This window comes from Apodemus sylvaticus, chromosome X, assembly GCF_947179515.1.
Source record: "Apodemus sylvaticus chromosome X, mApoSyl1.1, whole genome shotgun sequence".
NCBI classification, from domain to species: domain Eukaryota; kingdom Metazoa; phylum Chordata; class Mammalia; order Rodentia; family Muridae; genus Apodemus; species Apodemus sylvaticus.
In genome coordinates this window covers 87,015,194-87,028,641 of record NC_067495.1, presented here as the reverse complement: position 1 = coordinate 87,028,641, position 13,448 = coordinate 87,015,194, and the positions used below count along the sequence as shown (strand labels likewise).

General features: G+C 32.4%; 1 protein-coding gene across 3 annotated transcripts in view; it reads right to left on the bottom strand.

Annotated features, from left to right (window-relative positions):
• The window catches only part of Diaph2 (diaphanous related formin 2), a 714,153-nt gene that overhangs the window by 476,088 nt on the left and 224,617 nt on the right, over positions 1 to 13,448 (bottom strand). For all 3 annotated transcript variants that reach the window (XM_052170671.1, XM_052170672.1, XM_052170673.1), the window contains 4 exons: positions 13,027 to 13,091; positions 9,828 to 9,932; positions 4,940 to 5,254; positions 3,944 to 4,058 (listed from right to left, as the gene is read on the bottom strand). In XM_052170671.1, coding sequence (XP_052026631.1) covers positions 3,944 to 4,058; positions 4,940 to 5,254; positions 9,828 to 9,932; positions 13,027 to 13,091 — 600 coding nt within the window. The remainder of the gene's footprint in view (positions 1 to 3,943; positions 4,059 to 4,939; positions 5,255 to 9,827; positions 9,933 to 13,026; positions 13,092 to 13,448) is intronic.

The following is a 13,448-nucleotide window of genomic DNA, read 5'->3' as shown; positions in this document are numbered from 1 at the left end:
GCCAAATGGACAATTTTCTGTGTTATAAAATGGACATAATATAGATTTTACCATTCTTTTGTCTTTTCATTTCTTCAATAAATATAGAAAAGTGTGTTAAGAAATAAAGCACATTAGATATTTTCAGGGCTAGCCAGCCAAATTCAAAGTTAAAAATTCAATTTAAAATGTCTTTTAGAAGAAAACTAAATAATTGTACATATGATATTTCAAGTATTAAAAGTGAATTTAGCTGTACTTAAAATATTTATAAAACTCATTTTGAGTTATTATTAAACATAAGCAGCATTGTAAAATATGTTACTGACAAAGCTGTTTTATTAACCTCTTATGTTTACTTCTTATATTACCTCCAAGCAACATTAAAACCAAAAAAATTGCTTACAACTTCCAAACGCACACTATCTTTGTTCTTCCTAAAGCCTCTAGAGAGCCCTAGAAATACTAATTAGAATTAGCAGTTATAAGCTACACATTTCATTATTATTTCAATTTTAGTTAATATTAACAATCATTACTTTAACTCTTATATAATATTATTATTATTATTATCTATAATTGCTGAAGTTTTATAAAGGCAAAATAACAGTGTCATATAAGTCTGCATGGTTATATAGCTCCAAATATCATCTAATTGAATAAAATATAACTAGAAAACATACAAATTCCAATAGTTACAGATATGTATATTCAGAAGGACTCCAGTAGTCTGAAAAAGTTCTGCAGCTACTCTCTTGTTCCTACTTCTATACATGTAATGTTTATATTTCCTTAATATAGATAACATGTTGAATTACATTTTGTGTCACAGCAGTATAAGAACATAAAGGGCATAATAAAGAAATCACAGGATTTGAAAACTAGGAAAGTGCTTACAGATGATAAAATAATTCATACTATTCAAGGATATCATTGTATCTAGCCCAAGCTAGTGATTATTTATTCACAATTTGCAAACTCCTTCATTGAAACAAGTGGGGATCATTATTTAAGATTCTCCCTGAAAATATCATGCCAGAAATGAAAATCAATCTGACTTCAGAATACCTATCCTCTAGGAAGAGGATTGTTATACACAATTCATAATTTTGTATGACCGTTTCTATTAGTTATTAACAATGCTATAAAAGCAAATTGTGGATAGAATAAGAATTTCTATCCAAGTCTGGCAAAACTGTTTATAAACTCATGTTTCGTGTCTGTGTTTCAGCAGATTCTCTTATTTTTGAACAAATGTTCAGACCTAAAGACAAGCTTTATAGCAAGCGGTTCTGCTCACATTAACGCAAAAAGAGCAAACCAGCATTCTTCACTGTGAAGTCCTCACCGAGTCTCCCTCCAAAGCCACCAGCTGCTCCATGTGCTTTCAGCACAGTATGCACTTCTCTTCCCCACTGTTAAGTTAATAGGAGTACAGAGGCTTGAGGCTGCCTCTAAAATTCCAGTTCAAACTAATTAATATATAGAGTTTTGTAATAACCAGATGAATCTTCGCCAACGACAAAAAGTCCAGCTTTGATCACAGAATGGTCAAAGAAGGCAAATGTCTACATGTGATAAGCTGCCTGATTTCTGTTTTTGTATCTATGCTTAGCATACAAAGGATGGCTATTCAGATGAATCTCTTCTTGACCCTGGGCATGACAAAAATCACAAGTAGTTCTTTGTTCCAATAAGTTCCGTTAAGTTTCACTCATCTAAATTTTTCATATTTTGCTAATGCAATTCCCTATCCAGAAAGACTTCTTTCCATCTTTCCCTATTGAAACTGTACTGAAATGTTAATAAGCACCAAGCCCATTTTATCCCAATTCTACATTAGCTGTAGTCTATGCTCCCAAAGCTTTTGAATAAAATGTTCAATATTCTCACATTTACTCCAACCTGACAAAACATGGTAATCTCCCTACCTCAGTCAAAAGACTATGAGTTAGCTTTCTGCTGCAGGGAAAAGACAATAATCACTTGTTTTCTGTGCACATACTAGGTATTTTTCAAACTAGTTAAATAAAATGAGATAATCGGTTCCTAAAATAAGATAAACTGCTTTTTAGTGGAAGATTAAAAATAATTTTCCCCTAAAACTCTAAGAATAAGCAATACACACAGAAAACATAATTTTATGGATTTTTCACATATTAAATATTTACAAATCTAAATATTATAAGTATTAAAACTGGTACATTAAAGCTTTGTTCTATTTAGCAACTCTCAGCTACTTTGAATTTTTAAACATTCACTTGACAATATAGACTAGTAATGCTTTATAGTGCATATAGTAAGAATGGAGACATACGCTCTCTAAAGGCCTTCAGTAGGGGGTAGGTCTCAAAAGGTTTTGGAACACTGAATCTAACAGCCTTGGAAATAGGTCTTAGAAACAACTGGTTTGTGGCTCATTCCAGAATGGTGCTGATTGAGCTGCAATGAGCAGTAGAATGGAGAAGAAAGTGGTGCCCTAAAGCTATGAGAGCCAGGGCAGGACAGCTTATGTTTGCTGGAGCCAGAACCTCCCGCTGATTTCTAACTAAGCCTGCCATCTATTGACCAAATTATGAAACAAGGAACTGTGAATGTCAAAGAATTTCAACTAGGAACTTCAACAGGAAGACAATCAATACTTAAGAAGGTTAATTAAAGCATCAGTGTTGGGCCACCAAAAATTGTTTGTTCTATTGCATCCATGTACAGGATGTTCTCCGATATTTCACCAATCCTGAAATGCCCTTCCCTTCAGAAATAAATGATGCCAAAGGGTTCCACTATCCTTATTATACTTAAATACTCAAAATTAACAAAATAGGAGTACTGCCACAGAGAAAATTGAAGAATTAAACTTAAGGGGAATGAGGGAGGCAGCATTCACAGCAGTGAGTGCATAATTTGAATAATTTTGTTTGGTTTCATTCTGATTTGATTAGGTTTTGGCAAGAGCATTAAGAATTACTTCTTTTGTAACTGATTAGCTCCAGTGAGTACCACAAGGAAGGACAGGAAATTCTCTTCCCAAACAAACATTTGTAGTAATTGTCAGTAACAAAAACAACACACACACACACACACACACACACCATCAGATAAGTAAACATGAAAACCTAATGAACATTTATTGTCTGTTAGATACCAAACATTGAGTATGCCAGGTACTGAAATATATATAGTCTGATTTCATTTTCCTACCTAGTTAAACATTAGTCTATTCACATTATGGATGAGGTAATTCAGTCAGTGGAATGCCAGGACAGGGAAGTAGGAGTGGGTGGGTTAATTAATAGGGGGAGAGGGGATGGGATGGGGGTTTTTAGAGGGGAAAGGAAGAAAGGGGATACCATTTGAAATGTAAATAAAGAAAATATTTAATAAAAATAAATATAAAAAATAAAAATAAAGGTATGATCTTAAAGAAGAATTTCTATTTTCAAATCCATAACCATATTTTCTGAGGATTATATTTGAACATTAATTCAAAACATATACTTATAACAGAAACTAGGAGATTTCCAGGGAAATAAGGTTGAAATATAAGACACAATTAAAAATAAATAAAGTGTAAGTGCTAGCATGCCAGTCTTAGTCCAATATCATTCATATAGTTCAGAGATATTAGTGTTCTATGATGCAAATTTTTCCTCCATGGGAAATCTACAAATTCATCTCCTGTTTCTCAGCAAAATGGCAGTTTTATTAGGTATACCATAAATATTAAAGAAATAATGGTAAAATTTATACTTTACATTAAATTATAATATTTATGCAAGACAAAATTCAAGTAAGAATTTTTTGGTTACAGAGAAAACTGTAGCTAAGCGATGAATATATTTATGTTTGACCCTATTTACTGTGAGAAAACAATGCATTCATACTTCCTTAGCACATTTTAACAGAGAAATGAATCCCAATATACAAGGCACAAGAATTAATAATGTGTAAAAATAAAAGGTACCTTTACTCTGGGAAGGAAATGTCAAGGCCAGTTTTGCAAATAGATCAGGATTCTCATACTTCTCTTCCTTAAGTTTTAGCCAAACACAGTTTTCAGATAATTCTTTAGGCTCAATCTAACACAAAAAATAATACTGGTAAGTTTTGGTGTTGTGACTTCTTATTTTATTTTTTAATTTTTTCAACCACTTATTTGCCTTTGTTTATCTCTCCACTAAATCAATTTCAAATATATAAAATTACACTCATAAATGTTGAGAGGAACAGTTACAATTCCGTTGCTATAAAGAAAAGCTACCCAACAATAATGAGAAAAGTACATATGAAAATGTCTACTGAAAATGACCCTGAATATACTATAGTATATTTCTCTTCAACTATAGTCAATAATATATATATATATATATATATTGTTCTTATACTAGTTTTTTTAAAAAAACATTATATAGCAAGTATTAAATTTAACTGTGTACATAAATTCATCAGTTTCATTTACTGTTCCCTAAACTGTCATATCCAGTCATTTATTTGGGTCCTTTCCACCCCACAATATTAAAGTATAAAATAAAAAAAAATCCTTAATATTCCAGGACTTTCAGGGAGTGGGGAGCTAGAAAAGGGGAAATCATTTGAAATGTAAATAAAAAATTATATCGAATAAAAAAAATACCAAAGTCATGATATTAACAATCGTATTGAAAAATTGACAGTACTTCATATTTACAATGATAAACCCATGATATTATATTCATTTCATCATATATTTCAAATACTTTTCAATATGATTTTCCATTGTCTCTAGTATAATTTCAAACTATTTGCTAAGTTATCTGGGTCAAACATTTCAAGATGAACATAAGATGGTAAACTCACAGGGGAAAGCAGTAATGCCAGTAATCATCATCTTTATACCACCTGATGCTGACTCACAGCAACCCATTTGTCACACATTGTAAATCATGGAAAAAGCAATAAGGGCCCTCCAGTTATATCTTACCTTGGACCAGTTGATTCTTTTCATGGATACCTCGGGCTTATATAATTTTTTCTGCTTCATTCCATATGGTAGCTCAATTGGTCCTGGTAGGGGAGGAAGAATTCCTCCAGGGGGTGGTGGGGGGGGAGGTACTCCAAGCAAAGGTGGTGCTGGTGGTACACCAGGCATCCCAGGTAACAGTGGTGGTGGTGGAGGAGGAACTACTCCTGGAAGTGGAGGTGGTGGTGGAGGAGGAGGAGGAGGTGGTGGTGGGCATGGTTCTGCACCTGGGAGTGGAGGTGGTGGAGGTGGGCCTGGAATTGCAGATGGAACTCCCTGAAACAAAAACAAGTTTAATGTTCATAAGAAAATATAACACAAGTATACATATACTTTAGGTGTTCAGGGTTTAAGATTGCATTTCTGTTTTTAAGCTTTCTAGATTATCCAGTTTATCAGAACCTATAATTAAGATTTTTTTTACATAATTGTATAATTAAGATAATGAATATTTCTACTAATATATTAAGAAAAAGAAAGTATGCAGATTCTATGATTATGGGGCAAAAGGCTAATATAGTGATACAATACCTTTCTCTATTAACATTGTGAAACAATACCTTTCTCTATAAATACAGACAAAACAGTATAGCATATGGCATGAACTTGTTAGCCAAAATGATTAAACTTTGAATAAAATTTGACAAGATCATGGGTTCAAATCCTTTGGGTGTCAATTAGTCTTATAAAAAGTACCTCACAGTACCAGTAATGTAGCTGTCTTCAAATACTAATGATTAATACTAAGCACCATCCTTTTGCATACCAATATAAGCATATCAACATTTTACATTTGTCTTTATTATAACCTTGTAATGTAAATAGGACATTTGATGACATCTTTAACTCAAGGCTTACGATGAGGAAAATAAATGCAATAAAATTAAATGAAGGCTGAGAATTTACTAGAGTTCTTGCATTACATGGGGAAGCCTCAGTTTTGATCCTCAGCCCAATAAACAAATAAATGAACACACAAACAAATGGATGGATGGACAGATAGACAGATAATCAAAGATACCACAGACAGAGACAGAGAGAGAGACAGATAATCAAAGATGGCACAGTGTAAAACAAGAGGATTTCAGATAAGCCCATCTTCTGCTACATATGCAGCTGGAGACATGGACCAATCCATGTGTATGTAGTCTTTGGTTGGTAGTTTAGTCCCTGGGAGTTCTGGGGCTGGGGGATTGGTCCATTAGTTGATTTTGTGTGTGTGTGTGTGTGTGTCTGTGTGTGTGTGGCAGCCTCTTAGAGGCAAAGGGGAGGGGGGATCAAGTATAGGGTTTGCAGAGGGGAAACAAGGGAAGAGGGGCAACATTTGAAATGTAAATAAGTAGCCAATAAAAAAATAAAAAGACAAAAGATATGATAGAAAGATATGAACTCTCCATGAAGCTCTGTGTTTCAAACTTTAAGTATGCTTGTATAGAAATATGAATATAGTAGATACTGGTGAAGAGGTTTTAGGGTCTTAACTGCTAAATTCAAATTCTGATTGAATTTTATTGTTTTTTATTTAATCAATAGATAAAATGAAAGAAAAAAACGAGGATTGAATGTGGTTCTCTTTCTGCTCTGCTCTATTAATGAAAGTGTCATTTACCTTGAGAATTAATTCATACCTATGGTTGATAAGTGGAGAATAACTTAACTATCAGCAAGTAGCTTGTTCTACAATGGCAATTGATTATAGGCAAATAACACTACATCCCATATTACTTTTTAAGGATTAAATAAACTGTAAATCATCACTGATCACAATGGTTCCCTTTACAAATGAACATAAAAATATTTCAAAGAAACTAGTACCAATTAGCAGACTTTTTTGAAATCAAAATATTACATTTCAGTAATTGAAAGTTCAAGGTATAGTGAATATGTTGTTTAGCAGGAAGAAGTCATTTTATCTTAGCTAATATAAAATTTCTAATTGGACAATTTGCTGTCACAGTGAAATTATGAAGTATCTTTCAGAAAAAACTAAATTACCTAAAATTTGGATAAACCATTTAAATAAAAATTTTATATATAAAAATGCTTTAAAATATATTTATACTTAAATATGATTGCAGAAATATATCTATACAATGTTAACTAGTATTGAACAAATTTTATTCATATGTATGCATAATTATGCTCATATGTTCACATAAATAAATACATGTAGATATATTTGTATACTCAAAACTGGCTTGCCACTCCTGGAATGAAATCCTTTCCAGAAATCTGAAGGAACTGCATCAACCTGTAAAAGCCTGATTTTTACTCTTATGTAAGATTAATGAAATTATTAGAAAAATTCAATCTTAGAAAATTTGTACTTTATTCAACAAGTATTTTGGAAAATGAAGTTTACTTTGAATACTTGTGATGTACAATCTGTATTTCCTCTTTTCACTAAAAAATTAATGCAGAAGGAAAATATAAATATTCAATAAACATTTAAATTAGTAATCAATATTTTTCCTCTATTAGATATGACATTTATACAATCACAACCAAAAATTCCTTAAAGTCGTTAAGACTCAATATATAGATAAAGAGAAGTACTGCTAACAATATAAACAGACCTAAAATAAAGTATAAGTGCACAGGGTTTTAACTCAAGTAAATATTTACTTTACAAGTTTGAAGCCTCTCAGTATCAAGTCATATTAGTCACATCTTTCTTCATTTAAAAATTAGGAGTCAAACAATCAGACTGCAATTTAATGCAGTACAGCAGTTGCTACAGCTTGATAGGGCATGACATTACAATCTGGACTACACAGAAAGTTTCACACCAGCCTGCATTGATGAGTGAGCTGGTGTCTCAAGATAAAGAAGAAAAGGAGGAAGAGGAATAGAAAGAGGAAGAGGAGGAGGAGGAAGAAAAAGAATAAACAAATACAGGCTTCATCAAGATGAGATGAGTATTAGCATAAGGTGGCTTGTCTAACAGACACAAAACAGCAAAGAAGGTACTCTACTCAGGCAGGCAAGGTAATACATCCCTTTAATACTAGCACTCAGGAGACAGATGTGGACAGCTTTCTGTGAGTGCAAGGCCAGCCTGGACTACACACAGAGTTTCAGACTAGCCAGGGCTACAAATTGAGTCTCTGTCTCAAAAGTAAAAATGAAAACAAAAGATACTGTGGCCAAATGAGTCAGGAAAAGGCATGAGCTAGAGGGTTTCTTCAATGTAGGATATCTCACACTATTTAATAAGATGCCACGTTTTGAAAATCTCCAAGCATTTAATGTTTAACCAATTTAGTAGACTATTGAACACTTTGTAACAATCATTAAAATATCTATAACTAGCATTTGAGAAAGTTAGTAGAATGAAAAGTATATAGCCAGTAAGTTACAAATCTAATGGATGAAAAGGAGACTTAAGAGCAGCAGAGGTTGCTGTAGTAAGAGAGCAGTCAGAGGCTAGGCTGCAATGGGAGTAAAGTATAAAGTAGCGCCTGCCAGAAGGCTTTAATATTTCTGATGAGGAGATTTTGTTTAATCCCAAATGCAACAAGCAAGCACTGTACACAATAAATTCTTCAGTAATAATAAATTGGAACTATGTTCTATGAGGATTAATTCTCCACTGACATAAAACATGAACCTGAGGAGGAAAAGGCTATAAGCAGGAAGAAAAAGAAAGAGACAATTAAAATAGCTCAGGCAAAAAATGTCATGGAAGTAGACCTGAAAGGAGTATGGTTTGATGAAGAGGTGAAAAAGTCACTGGAAGAATTTAAATAAAACAAGAACTAACACCCTTTGTCATGAAAAGGTCAAGCAAAAAAAAAAAAAATCAAACTTTTGTGTTAAGAAAATAGTAGTAAATTTTAAAACAAATAGAAATGGGGACTGAGCTGGTTTAAGGGAATAGAAAAGATCAAAAACATTGAGTTTGATTTCCATACAAAAGGCTTGCCTATGGGGACAGCTGCAAATGTAAGATAGAGTCAAAAGCGTTGACACCTACTAAAAGGTGATGTATGAACATATGAAAGTGAGTGGGATGTTTGTGCAAAGAAATACAAAGCAGAGAAAACTGCCAAGGGCAGAGAGAACACAGAGATATCTCGCCATTGGGGAGTGAGAAAATAAGAGAAATATAGTTCTCAGACAGCAGTAGCATAATACTGGAAGCAAAAACAAAGACTTGAATAGTGAACATAAATGATATATGGGCTGTGGGTAAAAAGGGCACCACCGTGTATACTTTGTAGCTTACCAGAGACTTTGTAAGTAATTCCTCAGCATAATATTAGAAAGAGATGTAGTCAATCAACTACCACCTCCTAGACATTAAGTATTTAAAGGCACCTTCTTAAATTCTATATTATTCTTTTAAGTCACAACATGTGTTGAGGTTATACGTAATTCGAAAACATAGAGATCTTATTTAAGAGGTATTTTTGTATGTGTGCAAAGAAATGCAGGTAGAAATAAAGTGTCTATGTTTTGAATTGAAGATAGTCTTGATTTAAAGATCTCAAGAAGCCCTTTGGATAATTAAAATTCATGAGCATTTCTATATTCTTTTTGAAAGAAAATACTATGCACACAATTTTTCACATCATCATGAAAATTTCATGTCACAGTTTGGCTTGTATAATGTATTCCAGTAAAAATATTCAGGGCAGTTTGAGCAAATGAAGTCTTATTTATTTCCAAACATTAAAATGATTTACTGTCCTGGAAAAATCAAATCTGTACTTATTTCAACTAAAATGTGAAAGTGTGAACAATAACCTAAAGGTCTCTTTCTGATCACAATTTTCCTTCTGACTAACAAGATAATTTTCCACTACCAAATTCATTGTGACGTCAAGTCAACATTTTGTTTCATTACCTGTGCTCGAAGTTGCTGGATTTCTGTTTCCAGTTCCTTGATTTTTTCATCTCTTTTCTGAAGCTGTGCTTGAGCTTCCTGACGAGCTGTGAATTCTTCATCGAACTGCAATGACCAACACAAACGCAGTTACTAATAAGTCTGAGAAAGAATTAAACATTATGTAGTAAATATATAAAACAGTTTTTGCTTTGATGAATTCAGAGAGATACTCGAAAGATTTTTACTCATTCTTCTGACAATTAAGTATTCACACAGGTAAAACTATGAAGTCTCTCTTCACATGTAATGGAAAATATCTTGTTATAGGAGATTCAATTTTAGAATAAAAAAATGTTTATTAAAGATTTGCCACCATAGTTTTAAGTTTAGTTAAAAAGTGCAATATAAAAATATGGAATGCATTTACAACTTCTAACCATATTTAGTCTTTAAAAAGATTGGGTTTTCACAATCATAAGAATTATGTATATTAACACGAATGGGACTGGGAGATTATTGCTGCCATAATCTTCATTGCCTAACATCCAAAAAGTAGTACTTCACAATATCTGACAGTACAATGATATACACTGAAGTTCTATATCAGATGGTTAACAAAAACAATGCAAGAGACGAAATTGAGGTGAGTGAAGACGGTTCTGAGTGTAGAAGTGCAGGGTCATAACCCTAATTTGATCCTTGAATCACATAAGATGTCCAGAGAAAACTGAATCCTTTATGTTGTTCTCTGACTGAGGTACATGGGCAAACACATACCAGCAAGTGTACAGAATGGGGTGGCAGGAAGAAAGAGAGAATAAAGAGAGGACCCAAAACAAATAAATAATTACATACATACATACATACATACATGCATACATACTTACATGAGGAACGGAAGAAAAGAGAGATGGAAAGAAAATGAGAAGTAAAAATACAGGGTACTAAAGACCCCAACTCTACAAATAAGGTATACACATTTATTGCACTGTGTCCAAGCTCCTACCTCAATGATTACTCTAAGCAGACAAAAGTTAGACTCATATTTACAGCAAATACTGTATAGGAATCATATTTACAGCAAATACTGTATAGGACTTGCTACTAAATTTTTTATTTAAAATTTATTTAAAATTTTTATTTTCTTTTTACTGTGAATGTCAACTCAAGTCATTTTAGATTTGTATAGTTTATACCAACAATATTATTTGTTTATACTATACTTAACTATACGGAACTATACTTAAGGTGTAAGGAATGATATGGCAATACATTCTCTATTAATAGGTATCCATCTTACTACTAGATATGACTTTAGGAAATTATTATAAAATGCTATTCTGGTAAGTTGAAAAAACATGTCTGGGTAGACTGAATGACAGAGACTGAAACACTGCTTAATTATGGTTTGATACATGCCTGTTTTCATACTTGGAAAACATCTTATAGAAGTTGGTAAAAAAAATCTTTGCAAATATAACTCAATTTCAAAATGACAATAAATATATGAGGGGATAGATCTTAAGCTCCTTCAGTGATCTACATTTCCTACTTCACTGAGAAGATGGAGATGTTAGACAGACATAAGAATACATACCTATAACCCTCATAGCCAGGAGGCAGAGAGTACAATCAATGCAAGCCAACCTGGAATATATAGTGAGTTCTAGGCCAAGAAGGGGGACACAATATAACTCTGTCTCCAAAATCAAAACAAACAAATAACAACATAAAAATACTAGAATTAAAAAAGACAGAATTCCTTCAATATGATTTCATTCCATCAATATGATTTCCCTAAATTGATAATCATAAATCTTTTCTCAAAGTTAGTTTCTCTTATAGTGATTTTGAAATATACTATCTGCACAAGCACACATATTTCTGCTTTTAATTTAATGATATGTGAAATGTAACCATGCAGAATAGAAATGATACAAACCTAATTATGAAGAGTAGAAGAGGTCTTTTTCCAATTTCCTAATCTTAGACTCACCTTTTAATTATGAAAAGAGCACAATCCAAAGAGAATACTGGCTTGCTTAGAGTCAAAGGGAAGTAGTGGAAATGCTGAGATTAGATAGTATAACAACTGTCTAACATTTTGGAAAATTAGAGGAAGAGGGTGAATATTATCAACATGTTACACAAATATCAAAACTCTAAAGACATAATAAAAAAACTAGTTTGTGTTTGAGGTAACCCAAAAGACAATGGAAAAAGATAATGACTAGGCAATGCAACATATTCACTCTAAATATGGCAATGAACTTTGTAAGCAATTATCATATTATTTCCCTATTATTTCAGGGTAACTGGTGTTATTTACAAGATACGGGAAATTATGAATATAGGTCATCACAATATGCTCCAATTTTACACTCTAGCCAAATTTAAGGAGATCCTAAGATATAAATGGAAATTTAAGATATTTATTTAAAAAGAAAATTAATAAAGTTCTATTACACAAAATATGCATTTTACCAATGACAGCTTCACACAATCTCATTGTGCTCAACTCAGCCTCTTAATATCTATTCTAAGGCAAGAAAGAACAAAAAGTATTTCTTCAAATGCCCAGAAGTAACTCTAATATTTTCTGACTTATAGCAGAAGTGATGATCTAATTTCCAAGCTAAGTCATAACTTTAAAGGAGTGAGCAAATATAAGCACTTGTCTTCCTGTCAGATGGTTGAACACTTTTTTCCCCTAGCCTTTGTGTTAATACCATCTTAAACTAATAATAAAGAGAGATACATGCTTAGCATCCATGCTACCAAAAGATTCTAATCATAAAATTTCTTCACCAGTTCACATGTCATAGCTTTAAAGGGAAACCAAGTTTCTGCCAGTTTTCCATGGAACTGTATAGTGTAAGTGAATGCTAAAGGAAAGCAATGAAAGAATTTGTTTTACTTGTTTGATTTTTAACTATGTAAACTATCAGATAGATGATTTTATTTCATTAAGTATAACAAGAGTAAGAGTTTCCTTACCTAATGAATTAGGCTGATGAAGAAGGAATAGAAACTATCTAATCTTACAAGGAAATAAATCCATATTGTGAAATGTTTGAGTCTAGTAGTATAAAGTACTGCAGAATTGAAAGGACAAGTTATAAAGTGACATGTAAAAAGCAAATGTAGTTATGGTTTAACTATGCATTGTGGTTAAATTATTGTTTTAAAATCAGGACTCCTATTTTATCAGTCTTACCTTCTTTGAAAATTCCATTGCCTTTTGCTCACTTTCTTCAACTTTTGCCTTGTTTACACAACCATCTATTCAGGGAAAGCACAAATGATTAGAAATATATGACAGGGAATCTTCAGCTAATTATGACCTGAAATATGATCCTGTGCTTTTCACATAAATTATTATTAAATATACATCATTCTATACTATAATGTACATTTACAATTTCTTTCTTTAGTGGTAAAGCAAAAAAGACTCAACTCTCCAAAATTCCTTTGATGTAATTATCACTGTATTGAAAGACATCAATTATAATTCAACTTTTAACAATACAGAATTCTTTTAAAAGTGACACATTATTATGGAGAGAGAGGTGGTAAAGACTCCAGGTTCAAGATAATGAAATCTCAAAATGATCACTAAAAACTAGAAGAGGAAAATGT